General features: G+C 53.3%; 1 protein-coding gene across 10 annotated transcripts in view; it reads left to right on the forward strand.

The window, feature by feature from the left end:
* Window positions 1-4,039: 4,039 nt before the first annotated feature.
* Window positions 4,040-27,461, forward strand: part of Slc6a9 (solute carrier family 6 member 9) — a 32,426-nt gene continuing 9,004 nt past the window's right edge. The window contains exons 1-5 of one of the 10 annotated variants that reach the window (XM_046468736.2): window positions 4,040-4,250; window positions 10,184-10,296; window positions 22,448-22,604; window positions 23,220-23,351; window positions 23,751-24,021. In XM_046468736.2, the coding sequence (XP_046324692.1) occupies window positions 10,267-10,296; window positions 22,448-22,604; window positions 23,220-23,351; window positions 23,751-24,021 (590 nt within the window). In that variant the 5' untranslated portion in view covers window positions 4,040-4,250; window positions 10,184-10,266. Of the gene's footprint in view, window positions 4,251-4,415; window positions 4,460-10,182; window positions 10,297-15,807; window positions 15,990-21,708; window positions 21,789-22,447; window positions 22,605-23,219; window positions 23,352-23,750; window positions 24,022-27,461 lie in introns of those variants that run through there. The other 9 variants (XM_046468737.2, XM_058570805.1, XM_058570806.1 and 6 more) reach the window with 9 other exon arrangements.

The following is a 27,461-nucleotide window of genomic DNA, read 5'->3' on the forward strand; positions in this document are numbered from 1 at the left end:
AAAGGAAGGCCTTGTATCCCATCTCTTAGAATAGCAGTGAAGAGGGAGGGATTGTTAGGATGGCCAGATCACTGGGCAGCCAGACTGGCTCTGACGGTCACATGCATCAACCTGCTGACTCTAAGCTCACGGTCTCACACCACACTGCCACATACCAACAGCTGTGCCCTTGGCCACACGTGAGCAACAGGCAGCCACGTGCCAAGCCGCACTAATACTCCGATACAGACACACCTTTAACCAGCCATATGTGAGAGCAGGAGTCCCTTTTCTCCCATGGCTGTATTCCTGGAGAATTCCCAGCACATGGTAGATGTGCACAAGTATTTGACAAGTGGATACTGAATTACATTGATCCCTGTGACCAGGTGGGGCGGGAGGACAAGCCATCCTTCCTGCAATCTCTCTTGACCTCTTCAGACCCAGGATGGAAGCATCAGAGAAGCAATGCTGCTTCTACCAGCAGCACCTCAACTGGCTTCAGTAACCGCCACTCCCCAGATCATACCAGTCACCGAAGGGACCTTGATCATGCACGGGCACCCCCTTCCCCTCTTTTCCAGTGAATTGGGACACTGGTGCTCTGAAAGTTGGATGTTAGGAGCACTGGGCAGTAGAGATGCTGGGGACCTTGGGCATTAGACCCCTGGGGGTTGGGCACTGGGGACTATGAGTTTTGGAAACTCTGGGTTTTGGGTCCTCTATAAGGTTGGGAACCCTGGTACTCCCAGCACTGGAAAGGCTGGATCTTGAGAGCCTAAAATATTTTGAAATCTGAGCATTGACTGTTCTAGAGATTGGGCCTGTCTTCTGTCAGTACCAAAGTCAGCGCTTCTTATCTGTATGACTGATTTTACCTGGAGCCATGGGATCCAACCTGGATTAGTTTGTGCTGCCAATAGTGGGAGACAGAATGGCCTGAGAGATACCTGGACTCCAGAGACAACTCTTGGAGCTGGTCTAAGTCATTGCCTTGCATTTGGGTCAGGGCAGGGAAGGTGTTAGGCACAGACCACTGGACTCCAAGTTCAAGACCGGAAGACTCTGAGAGCAGTTCCTAATAGTATTTCCCACCAGCTGTGGTTGAGACCCCAAGGAGGTCGAGATCACTGGTCAGGCCAAGCTCCAATTCAAAGCAAAGTCCGCCTGCCCCCAACTTCTCAGCAAGGTACTCAGCACCCCCCCACCAAGGTGCCTGGTGCTGCCACTCCTATAAAGCCCTGAGAAATGGCTCAGGTCTGGCATTGTCCCTATTCCGATCAAACACATACTTAAACTGACTCTGAATATGCTAACACAAAGGTCTTGATCCTGCTGGCTGATGACAAATGAGGAACCCAGCCAGCACTGGGGGATCCAATACTGGGCACAGCCTCCCAGGAAATAGCACTGTAACTGGAGGCTCCTGAGACACGCCTCAGCCCGCTGCCACTGCCGTGGGTGGGGCCCAGCCGGCTGCCTGCCCTCTTGCTGCCCTGCCCAGATATCCCAGCCTGCAGGCAGTAGGCAGGCTGGGACGTCTGACCCCATCAGTTCTGTCTGTCCTCTGGTCTAATAGCCCTCTTTTCCCACAGTGGTCCTGGTGACCATGCTCTTCCTTCCCTGTGGGCCAGCTGCCCAGGGTGGGGAGCTCACAGCCAGGCACAAAGGCCATCCTGGCTCTGACCTGGGCTAGGCCCAGACCTGCTTCCCCTGAGACCTTATTCTGATCGGAAAAAAAACAGCAGTTTTAGTTCCTGTCTCATGGAGTAGCTTTCCAAATCAGAATCTTTCTCATAAGCCTCTCCTCAGGACTCACTCAATATGTGGTTGCCTGAAGCTCTTCATGTATCAAGGTGGGTAAAGTGCACACCCATTAATCTCTATACGTAGATCATTAATCTCTATATGTAGATATGCTTCATGTTGTGTCACTGTTAGTCTAGCAAAACCTTCCTGGTCAATGTCTCCAACTTCCCCAAATACTCCAATGACAATCTTCTCTTTCCCCCACCCCATAGGCTAAAGTGCTAGGCTACCTCCCTGTCCCTAAGTGAATCCCAAATTCTTAGAGTTAGAACCTCTGAGCACATTTTTCCTTTTCTTTTGCCAACCTCCATGAGCCCTAGCCCCAGGCCTGAAGGCATGGTGGGGGTCTGGCTCTCAGCATCCTGTAATTGCCTCCCTTCTTATAGATCCTTAAGTTAGGTGGATAGCTCCACTTTAAGGGAGGTGGGTAGCTCCACTTGCCTGGGCCATGAAAATTCTCAGAACCTTTGCTGAGGGTTCTCAGAACATCTTCGGTGCCTCCTTCTAGACTCACCCCACCCTAGTTTACTGCTCGAGGCAGGAAGGTGAAAGAGGGAGGCCTTTTCCCACTCACACCTTTCCTTATTTCTTATTCTACTGGGGGCTTCTTCTGACAGCCTCCACTCCCTGGGAGGGAGCCCTTTTTGACAATCTAGGGAGAAGGCAGGAGGCAGGGAGGAGAGATCAGAAACAATTTGTGGAAGGAGTTAAGTCTTGGCAGAGGAGATGAGAATGGCTTGGATCTGATCTGCCCAGTCCTAGAAGTTGGACACACATAATTACACACACCTGTTGCAGCGCTCGGAGTCACTCTTCCAGAGTGACAAGCACACAGAGGGAGGGGCCACAGATTGGAAGACTGCTCAGGTAAAGAACGGTATATGTGCACATACGAGCATGCATGAACACACAGAACACCTGCAATTGGCACACAGGAAACCTGGTAGATCTGCTAGGTTTGGGGACAAAGTAGAAGGAACATAAGTGTCTTCTCAGATTTGATCAAGTCTCCAATGTGAATAGGTTGTAAGTCTCATAGGGTACAGAACAATTTTTATATGGCCCTAGCCCTGGCCCTGGGAGGAGGAGGGGGAACTGTGGATGCCTGAGAAGCTGAAGGAAGCTTCTGGGCTAGACACTTGTTATTTTGTTTAGCACCTCTGGTAATAATTTAATAAATTGGAATCTTACTCATCAATTGTTCTTATGTGAGTTTGTTATGTATGCATCAGATTGTTTTGTTTTTTTTTAAACTGGGGATTGAATCTGGGGGCATTGAACCACTGAGCCACATCCCCAGCCCCATGCTTTAGATTTTTGATTGTCTCCAGAGGAAAAATAAAATCAGTTTCCTGGCCAGACAATGGTGAGGACTCCATGCAGATTGGAGTCTTTCTCTCCAGACTAGGGCCTTCTCTGAACAGATGCTCCTCTCAGACTGGGGCAACAAGAGTTCCTCTGACACTAGTAACTAACTGGCCCCTTTCCCTGATAGTTTCTGGCTCTCTCAAGGTAAGCAAATATAGGGGCCCCAGTCCAAACACCTGAGCACCCCTGCCCTGCTTAGAGCGATGCACTTCATGTACACATGTACGCATTTCCTTAGTTTATGAGGCTCAGCAAAGCACCTTTTGGCGGAGGCTCCTTTAACAGGGACTGGAACCCAGGTTTGCTTCTCCAAGGAGGGAGGCGGAAGCACAGTTGATGGGTAGTCCTTGTAGCACCACCGCCAGAGCAGGGCTGACCAAACCAGTGTCCAAAGAAAGTTTGTGGAGAAACAGTCCTCTGGTTCTAAGTAGGACCCAGGCCTTAACCAGCTGTGCCTATAGTCTCTAGCGGCTTTGCTCCTAAGGGAACAGAGTTTGCTCAGACTTCTCTCTAGGGGAAACGCAGGCGCAGAAGGCCAGAGGGGCCTGGCGGGCTAACTGCAGCCCCAGTCCCCCAAAGTGCCCCAGGCCTTTTGGCTTCATTCCAGCCTAACCCGAAGGGGACGACATCTGCTTTCTCCAAGGGCCTCAGCTGAAGGGCAGTGAGGTAGCGGCGGAGAAGGGGGTCTCCATTGCGGAGCCCCACTCCCAGGGGTTCGTGGGGATCAATCATCTGAAAGCTGGAGTGACTTGTAATTTTATTCCCTGGGAGGAGGAGCCTGAGAAGTCGGCAAACGGGAGGGGATGGGACGGGGGAGGGGGGAGAGCGGCCAGGGGAGCTGTTCAGGGTGGGGAGGGACTTGGCTAGGTCTCCCAAGCCTTCTCCACTCTCCAAACTTTCACCAAACTCTTAGCCCCCGCCTCCCCGAAACCAAAACACAACAAGCTCTGGAGGAGCTGCGAACGGCGCGGCGGGGCGGGCGGACTCGCGCCGGCACAGAGCCTCGGGAGGCTGATGCAACTTTCCCTTTAAGAAAGCCACCTGGGCGCACCGCGGTGCGAACCCAGCACGCCTGGGCCGGGGGCTGCAGCATGGTAAGGGGGCTGAGGGAAGGGGTGCTGCGGCCCGCACCTCGGTCGGTCCTGCGGGTGGTCTGTGCGGTTGGTGGCTCTGCGGGGCTGAGCCCCGGGACCAGCGTGTGCGTGTGGTATGTGTGTTGTGTGTGATCGCGCATGCATGCGGGCATCTGTGGGTAAGAGTGTGGTGCACGCACCAGGATGTCTGTCTCGCCGCAAAGGTCGGGGTAGGTGCGCGCGTCTGGGTGTCACCGCTGTCACCTAGGCGCTGAAGCAGGCGGGAACCGGGGGGGCACTCTCGGAAAGGGGGCGCTGTGTGCAGACGCCGGCTTGGTCGGGGGCGGCTGGCTTCGGGCTGTGCGGGTAGCGCCGAACCAGAGCGTGTCACGGTCCGTCTGGGGCGCCAGTGGGTCTGCGCCGGGGGCCTGGAGCCCACGAGCAAGATCTGCGCCCCGCATTCGGGCTCTTGCTTTATCTCTTTTCGCCGCCGGCCGGCCTGGCTGCCTATCTGGCCCCTCCAGCCGGCCGGCCTCCCTATCTGCCAGCCCACTCGCCAGCCGGGTGCGGGTTCCCGCGCGCCCGGGGCTTGAAAAGCTGTGAGGGACGGTCCCAGCGCCCTCGGGCTCTTTTTGTCCCCGGGCTCTTTTTGTGGCCGCGGCTTCGGGAAGGGACTGCGGGCGGGGAGTTCTTCGGCGGCTGCTATCTTGGAAAAAAAATCTGCGCCCTCCCCACCGCAGCCCTCATTCCGAGCGCGCCTAGGGCGAGCCCGGGCGGCCACAGGTGAGGTCACGGGCCTAGCAGCCCGGGATGCCCACCCCCAGCAGGCGTCCAGCACCGGGCGGCCACTGCCGGGCGGGAGCAGGCGACGAGGCCGGGGCCGGACGGGAGGGGGCTTGCCCAGAGGGCCGGGAGGGGCCGGAGCCGGCCCGGGGGCGGGGCAGGGGGCGGGGACCTCGGCACCCCGGTACTTTTCCACGGCAGGGGCCGGGGGCGGGGCCGCCTCCTCCGCGCCAGCTGAGAGGCCCACACGTGGTGGCTGATGTAACGCCCGCCCCTCCACACCTTGCACCCCGATTAAAACGGAACTGGGGCGACCGGGGCGGGGCCGCAGCTCCGAAAATGACCGCGCCCCTGCCCGCGGGCCCTTGGCCTAGGCGTAGTTGGCGGCCGCTACTTAAAGGAGCCGCACCCCCATTTCGGGCCTGCTCTCCGCAGGCCACGCCCCCTTCTGATCACTCTTAAAGGAGCCACGTCTCTCTCGCTCTCTGACAGCTCCCTTACAAAGCTTGGTCTGTTTCTTAGCTGAAGCAAGCTTCAGTCTGCTACCACTTCGGAAATAAAGGCTGTTGAGGAAGGGGTGGGAAAAGAGAGAACTTGAGAGGTTAAAAAACCCTCTAAGTGAGACAACAGAAGGTTGAAGAGTAGTGGGTGAGGGGACTGGTTCTAGAAACTAATGGGGAACACTGAGCATGCCCAAGCGTTTCCAAGGACCGCACGGAAAAAACGCCCCCTTACTTGTCTACGCGGAGACTGCAGCTGTACCCGCTCTGAGGACACAGAAGAACCACACCTGTGCCCTGGAAGAGCTCTCCAATTAGTGGGGTAGCCAGACTTGGACTCAGGGAAGCATGCTGCAACGCTACATGTGACCAACATACTAGTCAGAGTGCATGGAGTGTTTTGGGGGTATGGTAGAAAGATTGACAGTAACTAGGAGGACGGAGGAAGGCTTCATGAAGACAATGGCATTGGATCCGGTTTTGAAGATAGGTAGAGTATATACAGGTGAAATGGCGAGAAGAGCTCGTGGTGATGCACACCTGCAATCCTAGCTACTCAGAAGGCTGAAGTAGGAGGATTGAAAATTCCAGGCCAGCCTCAGCAACTTAGTGAGATACCTTCACAAAATTAAGGAAAAAAAAATTAAAAGGGGGCCTGGAAGTGTAATTCATCACCAAGTCCCACCATGTTATCCTCTAAATTTCTCACCATCCGTTGTGGTGGCAGTCGCCTGTAATTCCAGGAGGCTGAGGCAGGAGGGTTGCAAATTCAAAGCCAGCCTTAGCAACTTAGTGAGGTCCTAAGCAACTTACAAGATCCTGTCTCTAAATAAAAAATTAAAAGGGTTAGGGGAGTAGTTCAGTAGTAGAGCACCCCTAAATTAAATCCCCAGTATCAGAGAGACAGAGACACTGCCATTGCCTGAACAAGGGTATGGAGACAGGAGCCTTCTGGGAATGCCTCATGGCAAACATGGCCACAGGTAGCTGGCCTGGACTCCCAGGCTGAACTAAGACTCCCCACTTCCCACTGCCCCTTCACTACCTCCATCCCAGTGAATGAAGATTATGCTTCTTCCTGTATCTTCCTACTAAACTGTGAGGTTCTTGAAGCCAGGAAAGACCTTTCATTCCCAGCAAGGACTCAAAGGCTTGGTCTAGAGGGATCTTTCAAATTGGTCAATGCTCCATTCCCTTTTGGAAGAGAGGAAAGACGCCAGCAATGAGGGGACTGTGACTGCCCTCTCAGCATCTGCCTTAGGTGGCTCACAAACGGCTCAAAGCCAGCTTGTCCAACCCAGCTGATCCTCTTGCCCTCCAGATCTGCAACACCACCAGTATCCTTGTGCTTGGGACTGGCACCAGCTTCCTCTCATTGCACTAGCAGAAACCAGAGACCCCTCTTTGTCTCTCACTACCCCTGGAAGTGTAATTCATCACTAAGTCCCACCATGTTATCCTCTAAATTTCTCTCAGATATGTGCACCTTTCCTGTCACCACTGGCCTGATTCTAGCCCCTTCCTTTCTGGCATGACCCATTCCTAATGAGTTCTACTCTCGCCTACTTCCAGTCTTTTCTTCACACCATATCTAGGGTGATGCTTTTTTTTTTGCACATTCCAGCAATCCTTTCCCCTCCAGTTGCTCCTCTACTTAAAAGCCTTCAATAGCCACCATTGCTATTATAATGAAGACCAAACTCCAGACCCTAAAGGCCTCCCCCTGTTTCTTTGTCCACCTTCACCTCTTTCCCTGGCTACCTGAGCCCCTCCTAGGGGTAGTGAGCCTTCCCATATACTTTCATTTTCTCCATTTGCCTCCCTTATTTTCCTTTCTATCTCCTCTTTGCCTAATTAACTCCTTCTGGCCCTTAAACATCACTTCCTCAGGGAAGCCTTTCTGACTCTCAGAACTGCTATAGAGATCCATAAAAGGATCTTTCTCCATCACACCCTTTATCTCAATCTGTAATTATTTAGTTTGAATCATCAGTTGCACTCTTTCAGCTTTTCACCCAGTGTAAGCTGCAGGAGAGCACAGACCTTTGAATTCTTGACCTAACAAAGTTCTGGCCCAGAACAGACCTGCAATTAGTATTTGTTGAATAAATGAATCTAGTTGTGACCAGGCTTAAATGCCTGCTAAGCAATGTAGGCCATATCCTGTGGGCTATGGAGATCTATCACAGGGAACCAGAACTTTGCGACTTGGAGAGATTAACAGATTGGAGGGGAAGAAAATGTGGAGGCCTTGTAGTAGAAACAAAAATGAGGCAGAAACTTCAGAATTTGTGAAATGATTAGCCCCACTTCCAAGACTGAGAAAACTAAGGCTCAAAGAGGTTAAACAGACCGGGAGCAGTGCACTCCTGTAATCCCAGCAATTCAGGAGATTGAGGCAGGAGGAACACAAGTTTAAGATCAGCCTCAGCAATTTAGCAAGACCCTGTCTCAAAATCAAAGATAAAAAGGGATGGGGGTGCTGGGATTGTGGCTCAGTGGTGAAGAGCTCTTCTAGCACGTGCAAGGCAGTGGGTTCAATCCTTAGCACCACATAAAAATATATAAATAAAATAAAGTTATTGTATCCAACTACAACTATTGGCTGGGGATGTAGCTCAGTGATAGAGCACTCCTGGGTTCAATCCCTAATACAAAAACAAAAAACGAGATTAAGCAACACTTGGAATCATGTACCTAGTGACTGGCAGAGCCAGAATCCAGCCCAGACCTACCAGGTCCTAGATTTTGGGTGTGGCTGGTCCCCCAGTCAGAGATGTTCTTTAATTGCTTTTGCATTACTGGGAATAGAACCCAGACTCTCACACAAGCTAGGCAAGTGTTCTGCCACTGAGCAACACCCCTAACTCCAGATGTCAGATCTGAAAAGCTCACTCAGCCCCCCACTGTAGGCCAGGACTGTAATCTCTCCACGTCAGTCTCTGGGGTAACCTGAATGAGAACACTGTGGTTGAAGTCCCACAACAGAGTGTTCTTGGTCACTCACCTGACCCATGAGGCCTATAGTAATGCCATCTGCTATCATTACTATTACTATCACCATTGTCATTATTACTCCTTGCCTGAAGGGGAATAGCTTTAGGGAAGTCAAATCTAGCCAGAGTTTACAGCAAGAAAGTGGGTTCAGGGGTACAGTGGTTGAGGAAGACAAGGGTGTATCCCCTTATGAAGGACACAGCCCTCTCTATTCCCAACTGCCTCCAGAATACAAAAGCCATGAGCTGGGCCTCTTTAGGAGACATTTTGAGAGGCAGAAGCCAGCCTGGGCCAGTGACTAGAGAAACTGCCCTAAGGAGAAGGCCCTGCATGAGACCAAATGGCCAGGGCAAATGGCATAAGGAAGTCAAGACCAGATTTGCATAGGCAAAAAGGTCCTTACCTCTCCCACAGCCTTTTAATGACTTCCTGTGGGTGAGAGGTGGCCCTTGACAGGTGAGACACAGTGACCTGGAATAGCCTTTAGAGTGGAGTCTGCCCCTTGAGAAGGAAGGGAAGGGCTCAGAGACAGAGCCAAATCCTCCTTGGCCCTGTGGAGGGTGTCTCCTCACCCATCTGACCCACGGGAGTTCTTTAAGTCTCTCTGAAGGTTGATTCTTTTCTCTCCACATCTCACATTCAACATAAATTGCACGATCATTGCCATGTGGTTGGCTCCTTCCGCATGTCTGCCACCCTCGCCAGCTCACCTTCCCACATGGCCTTGTAGGTGCTTCCTATAAGATCCCAGGCTGACCTGGGCCACATTCACGTGCCTCGGCCCCGTCCATTACCCTTCATTTCAGCTCAACCAACACTTCTTACTAGCTTAGCACTGTGCTAGGTGCTGGGAACAGTGGGGTGAAGGAAGCCCAGTTACAAGGCCTCAGGGACTCACCTACTTGTGCTTGATTGACTTAAAAGCAAATAAGTGTAATATGAGATGATAAGAGCACTAGTAGAAACCTGCACAAAACAGAAAGGAGGAAGCAGTTTGTTCATGCTGGGGAGGAAGTGTCCAGAAGGGCTATGGAGAGGAGGTGATATTTAAGCCCAGACCTAAAGGACTTGCAGAATTGCACCTGAGGGAAGGTGTTGTAAAATTGGGCACAGCCAGAGCAAAAGAAAGGCACATGACTACACCTGGTATGTCTGGCGTGTCTAGAGTAAATGAGTTACACAGCAACAAGCTCAGTCACCCTGGAGCCCAAGCCAAGTGGCATCAGGGTGGGGAAGATCTGCCTTTAGCTGGGCTGAGGTTGGGGAGCAAGTGCTGGCCGGAGCTGACTCCCCTCCTTGGAAAGGTTGTGGCCATTCACACAGATGATGAAGGACTTGGACCCCATCCCAGTTTTGTGTTCGTTTTTTATCTTTTATAGGATTGGGCCTCTGGAAAGTCAAAAATAGACCTTTGCCCATTGGGACAGGAAGCCTGGAGAATAAGAGATCCAGGGGAAGGGTTGGAGGGAGAGCTGGGAAGGGGCTGGACCTGAGAGTCATCCAGAAGACAGCAGGATGAGGAACGACCTGGCAGAGGGGTGGGCCAGGGTGGGAGCGACATAGGGCCTCGGTTGATGGTGAGGGGTTCTCTGCTACCTGTTCCTGGAGAGTTCCAAGGTCCATGTGTGGCCTGCCCCGGCCAGGGCCTCACCCCACTCTCTACTTTCTCCACAGCTCTTGAGGTCCGTGGTCTAAAAGGTGCTGGAAGCAGAACTTGTAAGTGATCTGGTCTTCAGAGACCCCAAACCACTGCCACCATGGTAGGAAAAGGTGCCAAAGGGATGTTGGTGAGTACAAGGGTCGGACTCTGGGGGGTGGGAGGGCTGTAACATGCACTGCCCCGTAACCTCCCTCCAGCTGTTTTCCATGACCAGAGGGCCCAGGAGCCTCCATGGGGCAGCATGTGCAGGTTCCCACATGTGCAGGCTGCCCCAGGCCCAGCCAGGCAGCCCCTCACCCAGCATGTTAGACAGAAGCAGGCTCCAGGCCCACAGCAGGACAGGTTCCACCGCAGACCCAGACCCTGCAGGGGCCTGCCAAGAGGCAGGAGGCACATCCCCTGTCCACGTCACAAGAGGTGCTCTTAAGAGGACACAGCTCAGCCTGCTGGGAGGACAGGAGGCCACCTACATACCCACCCAGTGCTGTGCCACAGGACATGTTCAGTATGTGTTGACCAAGGGGTCCTCACCACCTCTCTGTTTTTTCTTTACTTCTCTGGTTCCTTCTTACTCCAAAATGTTAAAAAAAGAAACGTTTCCCTTGATTCCTCTCCTGAGGCCTCCAAGAAAATCTCCCTATTCCTCTTCCTCAAGCCATGGCCCTTCCTTTGCCCTCTGTCTCAGAGCACATGAGAGGTGGTGATGAGGCCTTCGAGAAACAAGAGCCTCAGTGAGGTTTTACAGGGAGCAACACTTATTGATGGATGGAGCAGGTTGGCACCAGAAGGGGAACAAGAAAAAAGATGCCACTTCCTATCCAGAAGGCCATGGTTGTATTTTTCTCTTGGGATCTTGCCCCAGGGACAAGCCAGACTGGGCAGCTGTCAGGGGAGGAAGCCTATGATTGAGGACAGTCCCTCCCTCATGAAATTCTCTCCCCACTGGTGCCTTCCATTGCTTCTCTCATTCATCTGAAAACTGATTGGTCCGAGGTCTCTGCTGAGCCTTCCCCAGACTAACCCTGTCTCTCAACCAATGTTTCTGAGATTCAAGTACTTACCTGGTCCAGAGAATGATTTGAGGGAGGGGACTGGGCGGTTTGCTCCAGCCCTGTCCTGAACTTCCAGGATGCACCCTCTCATCCAGCCCCTCAAAGCTGCTTTGAGACAGCTGCTCCTGATTGGAGCATCTGAAGGTGTTCCTGAGCCACCCTGGATCCTCAGAAATGGGCACAGATGAAGGGCTTATGACCTGAACATTTGCTAGAAGTGGATGCTGTGTTAGAATGCAGACAAGGTCCCTGGTTTCTCCCAAGAAGGTTTGGAATTGCCATGGGCCTAAGAAGAAAGTGGGTCGTGGCTCTGCCCCTTCCTGCTATGGAGGTTCTGAGCCCTGTGCAACCCAGGAAACCTTCTGAGCACTCCATGAGTGTTCTTCTCTAGAGTGGCCCTGGAAGGACTAGAGTGGACAGGCAGGAGAGATGGGGGACCCATAGGCGGCATGGAGAGCATGAATTACGAGGTCCCACAATCCCTGCCTTGGCTGGGCTTCCTGGACCGTATTCTCTGGCCAGACTGGCCAGGCTGTCTGTGAAGAGAATGCTGCTTTGGGACCACTGTTCCCAGCACCAGGATGTGCCTAAAGATAGCCAAGGCTTGCTTTTCTCTATGCCCTCTGCCCTTTGGCTTCTGCCCACTGCTGTGTTTGAGGCTCATAGCATCTGTCCCATGGGCAACCCCAGTGGTTGCTTGGAGATTCTATTCCTGCCTCTTTTTTCAGTTCTGCTGATGACCTTGGACTATGCTATTCTTGGGTCCCAGTTTAGAACTGAAGCACTCCATTCAGTGCTTGTCACTAGGATACAGCCTCTGAGGTCGGCCCCTGCCAAGCCCCGTCTCTGCTAACTGATGTAGGAGCTAAGTCAGCACTTATTAGGTGTTTATGTCTTTCTAAGGGCAAGTGACTGAGGAAGTTCCATTCTGACATGCTCCCTCTTTGGATACCATGGTCCATGGTAGCTCAGAAGAGAGGATAATGATGGGTGTGCATGTAAACTGATGGCACTTGGACCTTCCCAGTTCTCTGTGGTTTCTAGTACCCTGTTTGTGCTCTGATATGTAGGGAGTGGGCAGCTAGCCCCTATCATGGGGACCTCACTTCTATTGCCTTTTACTTCAGGTTCAGGTATGAGGACCTGAGCCAATAAGGTCTCCTCAATGTGAACAGACACTCCTTAGAGCTTCTGCCAGGCTCTGGAACAGGTGCCCCATGGAGGAGCAAGTCACTTCCCAGCACGTGCCCAGACCCACATGCTTGCTGCACGTGTCTCTCCCCCACTCCTAGCCCAGATGGTCTCTGCCAGGCCAGCTCAGCTGCCTCCCTCACGCCTCAGCAGCTCCTAGGACAGGGCCGTGCAAGAACCCAGCTGGCCAGGGTGCCTCCAAGCCTGGGAGCAGCTGGGATGCTTGGGGGCACCGGGGATGGGTGGAGTGGACCTTCCATGGAGACCTAAGGCCCCTGAATACATATAGGGCAGCAGAGCTGCCTGGGTCTCAAAGGACAGGAGCTGGAGGAGGGGAGCCCAGGGCAGGAGACAATCCCCCACTGGTTCAGTTTTAACCCACTATCTGAAGCCAAGCTGGCCGTCTCAGTCCCCTTGCCTGTGGTGAGCCTCACGCCCATGAGCATCATGGGTGACTGGGTCTTCCTGAAGCCAGTGGCTCAGCCAGGGCCTTAGCTTCTGCCCATATCTCTGAAGACATTACTTACCTTTGCCTCTCAGCAGCCTCATGATAAATAAGAGCACAGTCACTCTGGCGCTAGGGCTCTGGGTGCCAGAGTACATAAATCCCAGAAGGCTCTGTGGCCATTGGGCCTGCCACTCCCTGCCCTGTTCTCTTATGCTTTCACATGAGGGTTTCTGTACCTCTTATCTGCACCATCCATCACAGGGCCTGGCACACAGTGGGTGCTCACCCAGTCCAGTCTTGGCATGCAGCAAGTGCTCAACGAGTATAGGCTTGGCACACATTGTGAAGTCACTGAGCACAGAGCTTGGCACACATTGGGCACTCTTTGTAGAGGGCCTGTTACCCCTGGGCACTCACTTAGCACAAGTCTTGGCATGTGGCACATGTTCAATTAGTACCGACTTGGCACACCTTGGGAACTTCCTTAGTATAGAGTCTGCCACCCAGTGGGCACTCATCTAGCACAGTGCCAGGTGCACAGCAGGTGCTCCCCCAGCTCAGGATGGGCGTACATTGGGTCCTCTCCTGGCATGGAAATTGGCATACACAGGGCACTCATCTAGCGTAGGACGTAGCACAGGGGTTCACTTGGCATGGAGTAGACACATAGTGAGAGCTCTCTCAGCATTAGACCTGGCACACATGGGCACTGTCCTGGCACATACATGCCACATGATGTGTATTCTTCCAGCAATGGACTTGGCACACAGTGGGTTCTCTGCTCATGCAGGTCCTAGCGTGCATTAGGTGCTCTTCTTGCTCAGGGACTGGCATGTAGTGGGCACTCTCATATCTCCCTATGAGGTCTATATAAGGAGCTGCTGTCCCGACTAGAACAGCCTGAGCAATGGTCTTCTGCTGAACCTAGATGAGCAGATACACCTTTCCAGTGCAGTGGAATATCTAGATTCAGAGGAACAGGCCCTGCCTTCCCCGGGCTTCATGGCGCTAGGACCTTACCCTCCCTCCCCTCCCGCCTTCCTTCTGGCCCATCTACTCAGCCACACAGCCTCACTTCCCCAGCCTGCCCCCCCATTCCGAGCACTCCTTAGTCCTAGCTCAGCGGGCCTTTCCCTCCAGAGTCACAGGGGACAATAAAGCCCCTAGACTCCTTGCCCCTCTGGAGGCATGCCCACTCTTATTAAGAAAAGTCAGAGGCAGGGGCTGGGGGAGTCAGCCTCCCTAAGTGGGGCTGGAGCAGCTGGATCCCACTAATGAGGCCTCATTACGGCCAGGGCCCAGCTGGGCCGCTGCCTCCTGTCCCCATGGCCAGAGCCAGGGAAAGCCATCCAGCCAGGCCTGCCTGTTCTGGGCACCCAGCCCAGGCCAAGGCAGCCAGAGCCCAGAGCCCACCCTGGGTGGAAGTGAGCATTTGGGCATCATGGGTGACTGGGTCTTCCTGAAGCCAAGGGCCTTGGCCCTCAGTCTGTGCCTGCAGGAAGTCAGGGGAGTGTGTCTGGGGACCTGACTGCATGAGGCTGGCCTAGTGAGCAGCTCAGTCGATGAGGTCTGAGGCCATGCTTAGAATTGCCAGGGCCTTCCCCACCTTCCTCCCTCCAATGGAGAGACTAAGGTGCCTCCCACCTGAGGCTGTTGGGAGGACTAAGTGTATTAGTATATGTAAAGTGTTTAAGGCAGAGCCTGGCTCATAGTAAGCCCTTAATATATATTATCTATTACTATTATTACTATTGCTCACTAGATTCAATGATTGGCAGACATTATCCCCATTTTAGAGATGCAGAAACTGAGACTAGACATGTTAAGTAATTTGCCTGTGGTTATATACAGTGAGAGACTGGCAGAGCTGAGGCTTGTCTGAGTACAAAGCCTGTGCCATTTTTCAAAATGTCATTTCTCCCTAGACAATATTTCCCATGTTCCCCACGGGGTCTTACTTACCACTCACAGGAAAGTGTCCTTACACCGGGATTCATGCATGCCTCTGTGTGATAGATATTGCAAAGATCTTGCTATATATCAGGCTTTCGGGCATCATCAATCTCCAGAGGGACTTATACTTTCTCAGAACACTGATGGCCACCTTCCTAGCCTCTGGCTTGTGTCTGGGCACCAGCTAGGGACTGACCGGTGAGTGTGACCTCAGAGAAGAATTGGATGGGTCTGAGTGACATCCCACCATACTCATGGAGTCACTGCCAGGATCATGCAGCACAGGCAGCACAAACTCCCAAATATGCCCCTCGGGTTCTGGGCAATACAGTACAAATCCCTACAGGTCACACTCTGGTGACCACTGTCTTGACTAATGCCATCTTTCTTTGGACAGGTGATGGCATAGGTCACTAGGTCAGAGTTTTTTTTTTTTAGTTTCTTTTTTTTTTTTTTTAATTTTTTTTTTTTTTTTAATTTTAGGTCAGAGTTTTGTTGCATGGTCAGTCATATTTTCCTCTGAGGACACCAAGTTGCCTAGGCTGGTTAAGGGGGTTCCCCAACTCCTGGGGGACAAGTACAGCTATAGGACCCAAATCTCCCAGTCTGTACCACTCTAAGGAGTCTGAGGTGCTCAAGTGGTGTTCTGTGGACCATGCCCGGCATCATCCTGCCCTGGCACCATCTCCAATGCCTATCGCTCATCAGCACCCACCAAGCTGCCAGGAGCCCACCAGTGCCTGTGGGTTCACTGAACCTCTGGGCCCCAAGGCCAGCTCTGAGAAGAGAATAAGCCATCCTGTCACCCTCTCCTGCGCCTGCCCTGCCCCACTCTGTGGTTAGAGTGAGTGTCTGTGTGTTTTGTTCTAGTAGCTTGCTTGGAACAAGGGAAAAACACAACAAACCCCACGCCTCCTTCTCTAGCACCCGCGCCTGGCGGCGTGGGGACTGGCTGGAGGGGGAGGGCTGGGGAAGGGGGTAGGCAGAGCTTCGGGAGGAGATGAGGTGAAAGTAATTGACGCTGCCCAGCCTGGCAGTGGGAGAGGCAGGGGATGCGTCAGTGTCGCGCTGGAGCTGGCAGAGGTGTGAATGAGCGGTGGAGACACGAGCGCTCCAAGCGCTCGCCCTGGGATGGCTGCGGCACATGGACCTGTGGCCCCCTCTTCCCCAGAACAGGTCAGTCATCACCTTCCAGAAGGTCGAGTCCCCTCCCTGGTGCCAGGCAGGCTTGGAGGCTGGGCTGGTGGTAGGGAGAGGGGCTGAGTGGTCTATGCCAGGGAGGGGCTGGCACAGCCAGTGAGTGAGACAGACACCAGCAAAAGTGACCCAGAAAGTTGCAACTGTGCAAAGGAGTGCAAGAAGAGTTAGCTGTATGGTGGGGACAAGGGGGAGGCAAGAGGGGGTGTGAGGGCTCCCCCAGCCCAAGGACCTGCTGAGAATCTGCTCCGAGTATCAAAGCTGCATTGTCCTAGCTCCCGGGGAGACGGGCCGGAGGTGCCCAGGAATTGTACTAATCAATACAGCCTCATTGTCTGTGCCACGGCAGTTACTCCTATGGGGAGAGTGGGTGAGGGAGCAGGGGAATGTGGTACATGGGCTCAGTGGTGAGGGCTGGGGGAAGGGGATGGGCAAGAGTCTCAGCCAGGAGGAGAGGGACCCCAAGGAACGTTTGCCAGTGTCTAGGGCAAGTGCCCACAGTGGGTGGGAGCTGGTGTGTCCTTGTTCCTGGAAGTTGGGGATGGGCAGAAGGAAGCTGATGGCGGTAAGGGTGAGGGGACTGGGAAAGCCATCCTTCTCTTCTGTGGGACATCCTGACTTGACCTTCCAAAGGCAAGAGAAGGAATGTCCCCTGAGGCAATGTGGGTTGGGTTTGGGAGAAGCATTGTGCAGAGCTGCCCCCGAACCTCAGTACTGCTAGGGTCAAGAACCAAAGCCACTTCCCAGAGTGCCAGCTTGCTGCCAACCAACGAGGGCATCGGCCGCCCACAGCTACCTCAGTGCAGGGCAGGGCAGTTCCTCCCAGTCTCCCAAAGCTGCTGGGCTTCTTCAGAAACAAAGGTGAGGGCGTGGGCAGGGCCCAGGGCCCACCCAGTATCCTCCATCACTCTCCCCAAGGCTGGAATGGAGCCTGGCATGCCTGGATGCCAATCTTCTGTCTGCTGCTTGCAAAATTGGCAGGTCACTCTCTGCCAATCAGGGCTCTGTGACAAAACAGCCAAAGGCATATCTTTGCCTCTCTTACCTGCCACAGGAAGATAGGACTCTGCAGGCACCTGGAGCCTGGAGGGACCCAGAGTTGCTCTAAGTTTTCCTCCAGGCAGGAAGCACTCAGAACCCTGGGGTAGATGTTCCTCTGGTCCTTCTTCTCCACCCCCAGCCCCTGATGGTCTCACATCCAGGTGACTGAGGCCAGGCTGAATCTCTCTCTGGTCCCAATCAGTGTCATGCAGGTGGAGGACAGAACTCTCTGTCATTGCGTGGCAGGTACTGCCTAAGGGCCGTCCTGGCTCCTGGCCTGATGGGAGAGAACTTGGGGGAACAAGACCCAAGTGGTGCCGAGGGGGCGGTCACGAGGTCTTCTGAGGCAGCACAATTTACTGTAATGACTGCTCTGCTCAAATTCCCCACTGGGGCTCAGAGAAAGTTGCCAGTGATCTGATTTGGCTCAGAGTCAGTCTGGGATGTGAGGTCTTGCCCGTTCTCCTTCATAAAGTTTGTCTTGGATGGGGTTTCATCCCATGAGCAACCCGGGCTAGAGAGTCCTAAACAAGAAGCCTGCTGGGTCCCCATGGGGCTGCCCCACTAGGGCAGCTCCAGGATTCCTCTGTGTCCACCCAAATCAGGAGGAGGGAGTTCACAATTCACAGAAATATCCACGGGATGGAGGAGGGTGGGAGTCCCCAGCCAGAGTAATCATCATGCAGGACAGAAGGTTGGGCCTCCATGTCGCATGTGGAAGAAAGGAGGGCATCCTTCCTCATGTTGGTCTTGGGGGCCTGGCCACCGTTTTCCTCGTTATGCTTTTGAACTTTCCAAATCTTTGTGATAAGCTTGTTGTACTTTTTTTTTTGTACCAGAGGAGTGCTTTACCACTGAGCCACATCCCCAACCCATTTTGTATTTTATTTAGAGACAGGATCTTGCTGAGTTGTTTAGGGCCTCGCTTGATTGCTGAGGCTGGCCTTGAACTTGTGATCCTCCTGTCTTACCCTCCCAAGTCACTGGGAAGCTTGTTCTTTTATAAACAGGGAAAGAAAAAAAAAAAAAAGACAAAGCATTTTTTTAAGTAATCTAGAAAGCTAGTAGAAACTAACAGAAAATGCAGGGGAAAAGTCAGAAATAGCCAAATTGTAGGTGAGGTGGAGCCACAGAATCCTGGGAGGCCTATGGAGACTGCCTCAGGTCTCTAGCAGGCACCTAACCAATCCCCTGGTTAGATAGGGATGCTGAGATACTGAAAGTAGAAGTGACTTGCTCCTGGCTACTGGAGGAGCAAGTTATGGAACACCTGGGTTCTTTTTTTGGCACGGCGGGGGTATTGAACTTGGGGACACTCAACCACTGAGCCACATCCCCAGCCCTATTTTGTATTTTATTAGAGACAGGGTCTCACTGAGTTGCTTAGTGTCTTTCATTGCTAAATCTGGCTTTGAACTTGTGATTCTCTTGTCTCAGCCCGCTGAGGTGCTGGGATTACAGGCGTGGGCCACTGAGCAACAGCAACACTGGCAGCACCTGGGTTCTAACTCCCTGCACTGTCCCAGCCAAGCCCAGGGCAGAGCAGGAGATCCAGATTCTGCCCTAGGAACTGAACAGCCTTAATTCTAGTTCATCCAGGGCAGCAAATAAGCCAGGCAGAGGGCTATGTAAAGGACTTATGTAAGTGACTCTGCTCAGTGTGGCTCAGCCAGCTGGGCAGGGACTGGGGGTGGGGGGGTGATTGTTAACCCAAGTAAGATCACAGTCCTGGTGCAGAGATGGACACTTGAGACCATGGCCTGTCTTGAGGGTAAGGGAACATCATAATCAGAGGGGCATGTGTGTGTATGCGCTTGCGCGCGCGAGAGTGTGTGTGTGTGTGTGTGTGTATGCATGTGTACGTACATGTGCCAGCTTTTCCCACTCAGCTGTGGAAGGAATGCTCCAGGCCTTTATTCTGCCTAGCCTGGGAGAGCCTGGGTACAGGGCAGGGTAGTACCCCAGGGCCTGAGCCTGTGAGTGGGCCTGCTTTTTCCTAGCATGGCCTCTCAGAGCTGCCCACAGGGATGACAGAGCCAGACAGGGTGGGTTGTGGCTGTCCGGGGAGCCTGTGGAGCAGGTCAACCCAGAGGGGAATCTGCCACTGTGGTTCCATTCCCCACTAAGGTGTGAGGAGGTGAGGGAGGGAGGGCAGCAAGGGGCAAATGGTGGCCCATGGTGGGCAGGGGAAGCCTGGAGCTCAGCCCATCTGTGGGGCGGCTGGCTTAGGCAGGTGGGCAACCAGTCTGAGCTAAACTGTGAGCATGAGGGGTTCTTTCGTGGGCATTTCAGAGCCAACTCCCACTGCAGGGACCCTTAATATCAGTGAGATGCTTGTCACTGGCCAAGAAAAACGAGCATCTTATATTAGAAAAGATGATGAAAGGAGGGAAAAAGCCAAACAGAACTGGAAATGGCTTTGCTGCCTGGGGAGGAAGGACATGGGGGAGGTCCCCAGAGGACCAGGAAGGGGACTGAACACTCAAAAAGCCCCTACAGAACGGGAGTGCTTTGGAGATCCTTCCCTCTGGTGTGCTGGGAGAAGAGTGGACTTGGTCTGTCCTCTGCTGAGAGCTAAGACCTCCCCTCCCCCCGCACCAAGTCTGAATCTAGATTGCATTGAAATTGAAGCCAGGAGCCCACAGTGGATGAGGTTCCTGCAGTCAGCTGGGCGAGGTTCCCTAAGTCAGGAACCCTTTGTGCAGAGATTCGGGGACTGGCAGGAGAAGATGTGCGCCTCTTCTTCAGAGAACCTCTGCACGCAGCAGACCTCCAGTGTCGTCAGGAACTTCCTGCCAGAGCCCAGTTGCCAACCCCATTCCAGCCCCTGTCCTGGGGGTGCAGGCCTCCCGCCTTGGAGCGCGCACGGCTGAACTGGTTAGCGCATGGCTCAGTGGTGTGCAGCTCATTAGCGGAGCAGTGGCTGGCTCTTGAGGGCTAGGGCTGGCGGCTGCCTGTGGCACGTGGCTGGGGGCATCACCACCCTCCTCAGCCCCCTCCATGTCAGGGAAAGAGCAAAGATTCAAGTCTGGTCCTGCTAAACTTTGTCAGGGGCCAGGAGTCTGTCCCTCAAGCTATTGGGCCTTGCAGAGTTGGGTCTCTTTCAGGGCCCTTGCTCTTGCTGTGCCCATGGGGCCATCCTGGACCCTTGGTTGTCCCTTTTACAGATGTTCCTGCTGCCTGTGACCCCACCCACAGACTCTGAGGCTGCCACAATCTCACATTGTGCCCCTAAGTAAACAAGGCTGAGACAGAATAAAAGTGTTATTGTTGAGCCAACATATAGGAGCCCTATTTGGCTGATATTTGTTTGGGAATGAATAAACCATCCCAAGCAGAACTTACACCCTCCCAAAAAGGCCCGCTGACCTCACAGTATTGCTATACCTGCCCCAGAGGAGGTCTAGGAGGTGGTGACCTATGCAGGCAGGATTCTGTAGGTCACTGTGGTCACAGAGGCCATTCTCTGAATCTTAGCTTCTCCCAGAATGGAGTGCATCTCCAAGCCCATTCACCAAGGAAACCTTCCTTGACCTCCCTCTGTCCTCTCCTTCTGTCCTTCCATACTTTTGTGACTTTGAGAAAGTCTCTTTTATGGTTACATTGAAATCACATATAAAATCATGTGTGTGCTTCATTGATGGCTTGCTCCCTGCTAAACTTCTAATTCCGAATAGGCAGGGGCTCTCTGCTTTGTTCCCGGCTGAATGGCTACCGCCAGGCACGTGTGAGGGGTCTGTGAATCTCTGACTCTGCATGAATGAATCAGGGAATGATCAGCCTGCTGATTTGCCCTAGGTGCTCCTTGAAGGAGACTCCCCCAGTTTTGGGTGTTGTACACGCCAACATCAGCAAAGAGTATGAGGGGCAGCTTGCCTGGGGTGGGCAGTGCTGGATTGGGTGCTCAGGGTGATCCCCCACAAAAGTATCTGTGCTGTGGTGCCCATCTGCCAGGCATTGGTGCCGGCTGTGTCTGTATTCCCAAATGGACCTTTACTGGGGGCCCAGCGAGGCCATTCGTGTTCGACTTTCAGTGTCAGGGTCCAACAGCATTCTAAAGTACCAAGCCACCTTGCTTATTATAGGCCAGAGTGACTGCTGTCCTTGAAGATGTCTCTTTCAAGCTGAGGGTCAGCATTACACTGCTGCTTCTCAGAGGCCATGTTGCTTCTTCCCTGATCCAGGTATCCTCCAGGGGCTCTTATCCCTTCCTCTCAGGGGCATAACCCATCTCTGTGAGGCTGTTTATGGAAATCTGTGTATGATCCTTTGCTGGTGACTCTCAGGGTCCCTATTCTCCTTAGTGAAACTTTCAGGCCCTTCTCAGGCTCAGGCTTAGGGTACCTTGATTCCTGTCTTACTACCTGTGGGAGGGGGATGGAAGGGTGTGGCCTAGGGAAGGGACACATTCACACTAAGGGACAAGCAGAGCCAGCTCCAGCTCTGGAGTTGGGGCTCCACATGGGGCTCTGGGCCATGGAGCCTAGTCCAGGAGCTCCCAGCAGGCCTAGAATTCTTCCCTGGGACACATTCCCTTCAGCCCCTCCCGACCTTTGACCTGTGGCTCCATCCTCTGCAGGCAACCCTGTCAGTTCAGAGACCATTCTCCCTGTATCCTTTTCTGGAACCACTCCCTCTGTTTCCCCTAGCAGAGTCTGTCCTCAGAGTCTGGCATGGTGCCTACAAGTCTGGTCTCCTTCCCCAACTCATGGCCTAGAACCCCCAGCCGTGGCCCAGGTCAGCTTCCCCAGGGTCCCCTTCCCAGCCATGGGCAGTATAGAGGCTCACCCTGGGTATCACAATGCCCTCCCCAGGCCTGGCCCAGCTTAGCTGCTCCTCTCCTTCCCCACAGCCCTGCCCACCCGGTGCCCCCAGGAAGACGCCTCCAGCTGGGGGAGGGGTCTAGCCGCCGCCTGCCCATGGGCAGCGTGCTCAGCCTGGCGATGTGGTAGGCGGCGGGTGGGGGGTGCTGTCTGGACACAGGCCCCTTTGTGCCCAGCCTGACTTGGCTGCTTGGTATGAGGCTCAGCTGCTCCCAGATCCTTACCCTGAGGAGTGAGGGGAGGTTTTAGAGGGGCTAGTGGGCTCTTGGCTCTACCTCCCTCCTCAGTATCCCTCCTCCAGGTGTTGGCAGCAGTTCCTCAGGTGACCCGGTGCACCTGGACCCAGGTGCTGAGGGCCAGAGAAGGAAGCTCTGCTTGGCACCCGCTGGCAGCCAAGCCACTCCTCCCTTCTCCCCTCCTCTGCCAGGCTTGCCTGTGGCTCCTGCCAGCAGAGGGGAAACCCCAGAAGTGGGGACTTAGAGGGTCCATAGTGTCCCCACTGGGGGAGGCTCAGAGGGTCAGGCACAGAGCACAAATGGCTTGCTGATGGTAGCTTCTCTCCTGTCCCCACAGAATGGTGCTGTGCCCAGCGAGGCCACCAAGAGGGACCCGAACCTCACACGGGGAAACTGGGGCAACCAGATCGAGTTTGTACTGACGAGCGTGGGCTATGCCGTGGGCCTGGGCAATGTCTGGCGCTTCCCATACCTCTGCTATCGCAACGGGGGAGGTACCCAGCGGGCACAGGGCAAGGACCACCCACTTGGATAGAGCCCACCCATCAGGGCCTGGGCCACCCTTGTCCTGGCACAGACCCTACTGTAGACAGAGGCTAGCCTCCAGCCCTGGTCTTCTTCGCCCCCATCCCTAGCTTAGGCACCCTTTGCCTAAGGCGCAGACCACCCTCAGACCCTGGAAGTCTGCTGTTTGGGCCTGGCCCTACTGGCCTGCTCCCTAGAGATGAGAAGTGGAGAAAAGTACCCCTACTTCCCAGGGTTCCCTGTCTTTTTCCTCTGTGTTTTAACAGCCCTCCCAAATGATCCAGAGACATTTGAGGATCAAAGTGGCTTATGTTTGTGAAATCAATTGGTTAAACCATCAAATCCCATCCAAACATGGCAGCTCTGGAGCTGGATTCTGCTCAGAGCAGATTTCCTGGGAGGCTTTGTCAAGTTCAAAGACAGACTTGGGGTAGGGTGCCAGACCTGGGCTCCTGCTTAATTCCTGGCACACTAGTACTCCATTCTTACCCAATCACAAAGGTTTTGCTGTTGGGTTCCGTGGAGGAAGCTCAGGGTGGGATCCTTGGAGCCCACCCTGAGCCAGACCTCTCCCTGCCTGCCAGGCGCCTTCATGTTCCCCTACTTCATCATGCTGATATTCTGCGGGATTCCTCTCTTCTTCATGGAGCTCTCCTTTGGCCAGTTTGCAAGCCAGGGCTGCCTGGGGGTATGGAGGATCAGCCCTATGTTCAAAGGTGAGCCTGGGTGGGGCACTCAATCATGCATGCAGGGGCGTGTGCATGCGCACACTCACAGAGGCCTCCGATGGCCAGGCCAACTCACCCATCTGTACAAACACTGCCAACCCCCATGGAGCCTTGGTGCTGACCTGAAGCCCGACATCAATGGCCAAGGCCATGGATGCATGCTGGGATCCATATTTACTTGCCTTCCACTCTCCTCTCCTGCCATGTGTATACACAAAACTCCTTCCCTCCCTGACTTGCCCCTACAAAGGCCTTGACCTGTCCCTCCTGTGACCCTCCATCAAAGCCTGCCCCATGAGCCCTTAGAAATTGTTAACCTCACCTCCTTCCACTAGACATGTGAGGCTCCTCCCCGATCAGTGCTGACCAGTGCCCCTTCCCCGCCAGGCGTGGGCTATGGCATGATGGTGGTATCCACGTATATTGGCATCTACTACAATGTGATCATCTGCATCGCCTTCTACTACTTCTTCTCCTCCATGACACACGTGCTGCCCTGGGCCTACTGCAATAACCCTTGGAACACGCCCGACTGTGCTGGTGTACTGGACACCTCCAACCTCACCAATGGCTCCCGGCCTGCTGCCCTGCCCAGCAACCTATCCCACCCACTCAACCACACCCTGCAGAGGACCAGCCCCAGTGAGGAGTACTGGAGGTGAGGGCACCATTTGATCTGGGACAGGGGAGCCTGGTGGCAACTCTCGCCCTCCCTTTCCCCATCAGGCAACCATGTGCAGACTAGGTTGGATGCTGGCATGTTCAGACTTCCCACAGGTACAGAGGGAGGCAGAGGAGGGTGAAGAATCATTGGAAAAGAGCACAGAAGACAGGACATTGATTTGGGGAATCCTTAAAGAGTAGCAGTGAGAGGGGGCTCCAGAAATCCAGCAAGCAATCAGAGAATTGGGGCAAAGGGGGATGACAGGCTGGTGAGAACAGCATGAGCAAAGGCCCTGGGTCTCAGATAAGCAGAGACTGGTCCTAAGGCTGAGGGAGCCTACTCTAATGAGACTAACAGGTGTGGGGGACTCATGGGCCTTGAGGTGGCCTTCATAGAGAACTAATGAGAACTGGGTTTAAACTTAATGCTGCAGAACAAGCCTTGGAAGTTTGCTAAGCCAGGTGCTAGGATGAAGACAGCCTGACACACTCTGTTCAGAGGTAACAAGAGACTGGAGTCTCAGAGCCACGAGACGGGAAGCTGCTGCTGGAGGTGTTCTGGAGGGCACAGCAGGACATTCTGGAGGGAATTCCTCATGTCCTGTTGGGGAGCCTCTGGGCAGAGGGCTTTGGGAGCAAATAAGCAGACCTCATTCATTCATTCCACAGACCTCTTCTCTACCCAGAATCACTGCCCTAAGGATTTCACAATCCAATGGGAAGACAGATTTCTGATCATTTAGGGGCAGGTGCCTTGGTACAGGTATGCATAGGGATGTGGAGAATCACCAAGGGGGTAGTGGTTCATTCAAAGGGACAAGGGAGAAGGGCACAGTGGTGTAACTCCTGTAATCCCCGCAATTCAGGAGGCTGAGGCAGGAAGATCCTAAGTTTTGAGTTCAGCCTTGGCAATTTAGCAGAACTTCTTTCAGAATAAAAAAGGGGCTGGGGATGTAGCTCAGGGGAAGAGTGCCCCTGAGTTCAATCCCCAGTATCATTAAAACAAAAAGTGGGGGGTGGGGCAAGAGGAGGTAGTTAGAGCTGCACAGAAAATGAAGGGAGCGAGGAAGAAGGATCAGGAGAGACAAGCAGATGAGCAGAGGACAGGAGAAGGTGAACAGGATTTGGGGCTGGGGGCAGGTGGGTTGGTGAGTAATGAGGCCAGTAGGCAACTATATAGTACAAGGCTTGATGCCAGATTAAAGGCTTGAAGCTTCCTCTGTTTTGTGATGGAGAGCCACAGGTGAGATGTAGGAGGCCAAGGAATGCTTGAATTCATAGCAGGTCCTGAGGGCTCAGTTCCCAAAGGAGCAGCTTCCCTGTGGCAGGTTCTGTGCTGGGGAGAGACCCCTCACAGGCAGATAAGACATGGTCACTCCCCCAGGACTCACTCTGCAGAGAGCAGAGCTACTGCCTCTCACTGAGGGGCAGGAGGACTCAGTCTCTGGATGGTCATTTTGGAGAGGAGACAGGCAGGGAATGAGACACACAGACACTGCCTTCCTGAGCTCAAGCCCAACTCTGCAAATAATTGCCCAATTAGGTGTTTTACTAGATTTGAGGCATGGGGTGGACTGGGCAGCATGATCTAGACTGAGGATGGTGAGCCTTCCTGGAAGCTCCCAGAAGCACAAAGCCACACACACCCTGCTGCCCCCCTACCAGATGCTTCGGTGGTGCCCCTCTCAGGAGCTGTTTACCAGGGACTCCCAGCCTGGCAGAAGGAGCCACCCTGGGAAAAGCTCTGGAGATTTTTATCAATTAAACCAGAGGGGAATAGTTCTCAGAGAAATCTGGCTGGGGTACCTCTGGATGGCCAGCTCCCCAACTGGCACAGTGCCAGTCCTGCTTAGGGAGCATTATATCGGGCTCAACTGTTTCCTGGAGAAGTGGCTCCCTGCTGCCCCCTTCTGGAGACCCTTGGAAGTGACCTTTAAGAGAGTTGCACAGGTTGGCTTCACTCAGCAAGGAGGGAGAACAGGCAACTCCTTTTTTTTTTTTTTTTTTTTCCTTTCTGGTACCAAGGATTGAATACAGGGGCGCTTAACCACTGAGCTACACATTCCCAGCCCTTTTTACATGTTTTATTACTTTTTATTTTGAGACAGGGTCCTGGTAAGTTGCTTAGGGCCTCCTTAAGTTGCTGAAGCTGACTTTGAACTTGTGATCCTCCTGCCTCAGCCTCCAGAGCCGCTGGGATTACAAGTGTGCCCCACTCCATTTCTTGAGCACCTACGATGTGCTGACATATTATCTCAGTAGGTATTATTATCCCTATTTTCACATAGAGAGGCAGACGTTCAAAGGTTAAGGATCTGAGCAGCAGTGGCTGTGTCTGGGTCTGCATGTCCAGGGCCTGTCTGACTCCACTGTTGCCTGGTCCTAGGCCAGCAAAGCCATGTGAGTGTTCTCAGTCCACACTCTCAAATACCCCTTTGAAAAGCAGCATGATGTCATTTGAACCCTACAACCATCCCATTAGGTAGCTCAGGCAGGTATTATTTTAAAGTTACCTCATTATGCTAAACAAACTGGAGCACACCTGTAATTCCAGTGACTCAAGAGGCTTAGGCAAGAGGATTGCAAGTTCGAGGCCAGCCTTGACAACTTAGCAACAGTCTCAAAATAAAAAATAAAATAAAATAAAAGGGTGGGTAATGTACCAATTTTTAAAAGTGGGAGAAAAAAGGGTGGGGTATAGTTCAATGGTAGAGTTCAATCCTCTGTACCAAAAATAACAACAAAAATAAAGTTACCATTTAATGAAGGAGAAAAGCAGTCCAAAAGAAAGATGAAGAGATGCCTCTAAAGCTAGAGAAACCCAAAGGGTAGATTTCTACTCCATATCTGCCTCTTACTCATCCTTCTGACTCCCAGCTCTCCCTGTGTCACCACCGCACCACAATCTCATTTTACAGTCCTTTGTGCCAGTCTGAGTCCTAGTCTAACCTAAACCAGTCCTTGAACTCATGACCAGGCTATCCCAGCTCCTCAGCCTCTGTGGCACCCAGCACCTGCTGCCCATTGGATTTCGATCCCACCCCTACCCGCTAGTGTCTCACGGCAGCTCTGGAGTCGCACTAATGTCAAATCCTGCCTCTGCCACTTACCCCCTGTGTGGCCTTGGGAGGTCACCAAATCTCTCTGTTTTAGTTGTTCATCCCCTAAGTTGGGGTGGCTGCAAGACCTCCTCCATTGTTACAAAGGTAGAATGAGATGAGGCAGCACAAGTCGCCAAGAACAGCAACAGGTGCTCAATAAGCAGTTGTAGGACATGCAAAGGCCTGGAGTTGGTGGTCCCATCTCAAGGCATTTACCATCCGGTTGAGGAAATAAGATAGATGTGGAATACACATACCTTTATATGGACTATCTATATGAACCTATATACATGGAAAATTGTTTTTAAAAATAAGACAGAATAATTTCAGAGAG

The sequence above is a fragment of the Marmota monax genome, unplaced genomic scaffold (genome assembly GCF_021218885.2).
Source record: "Marmota monax isolate L192 unplaced genomic scaffold, Marmota_monax_Labrador192_F-V1.1 WCK01_AAM20220418_F8-fsc00008, whole genome shotgun sequence".
In the NCBI taxonomy this organism is placed as follows: Eukaryota; Metazoa; Chordata; class Mammalia; order Rodentia; family Sciuridae; genus Marmota; species Marmota monax.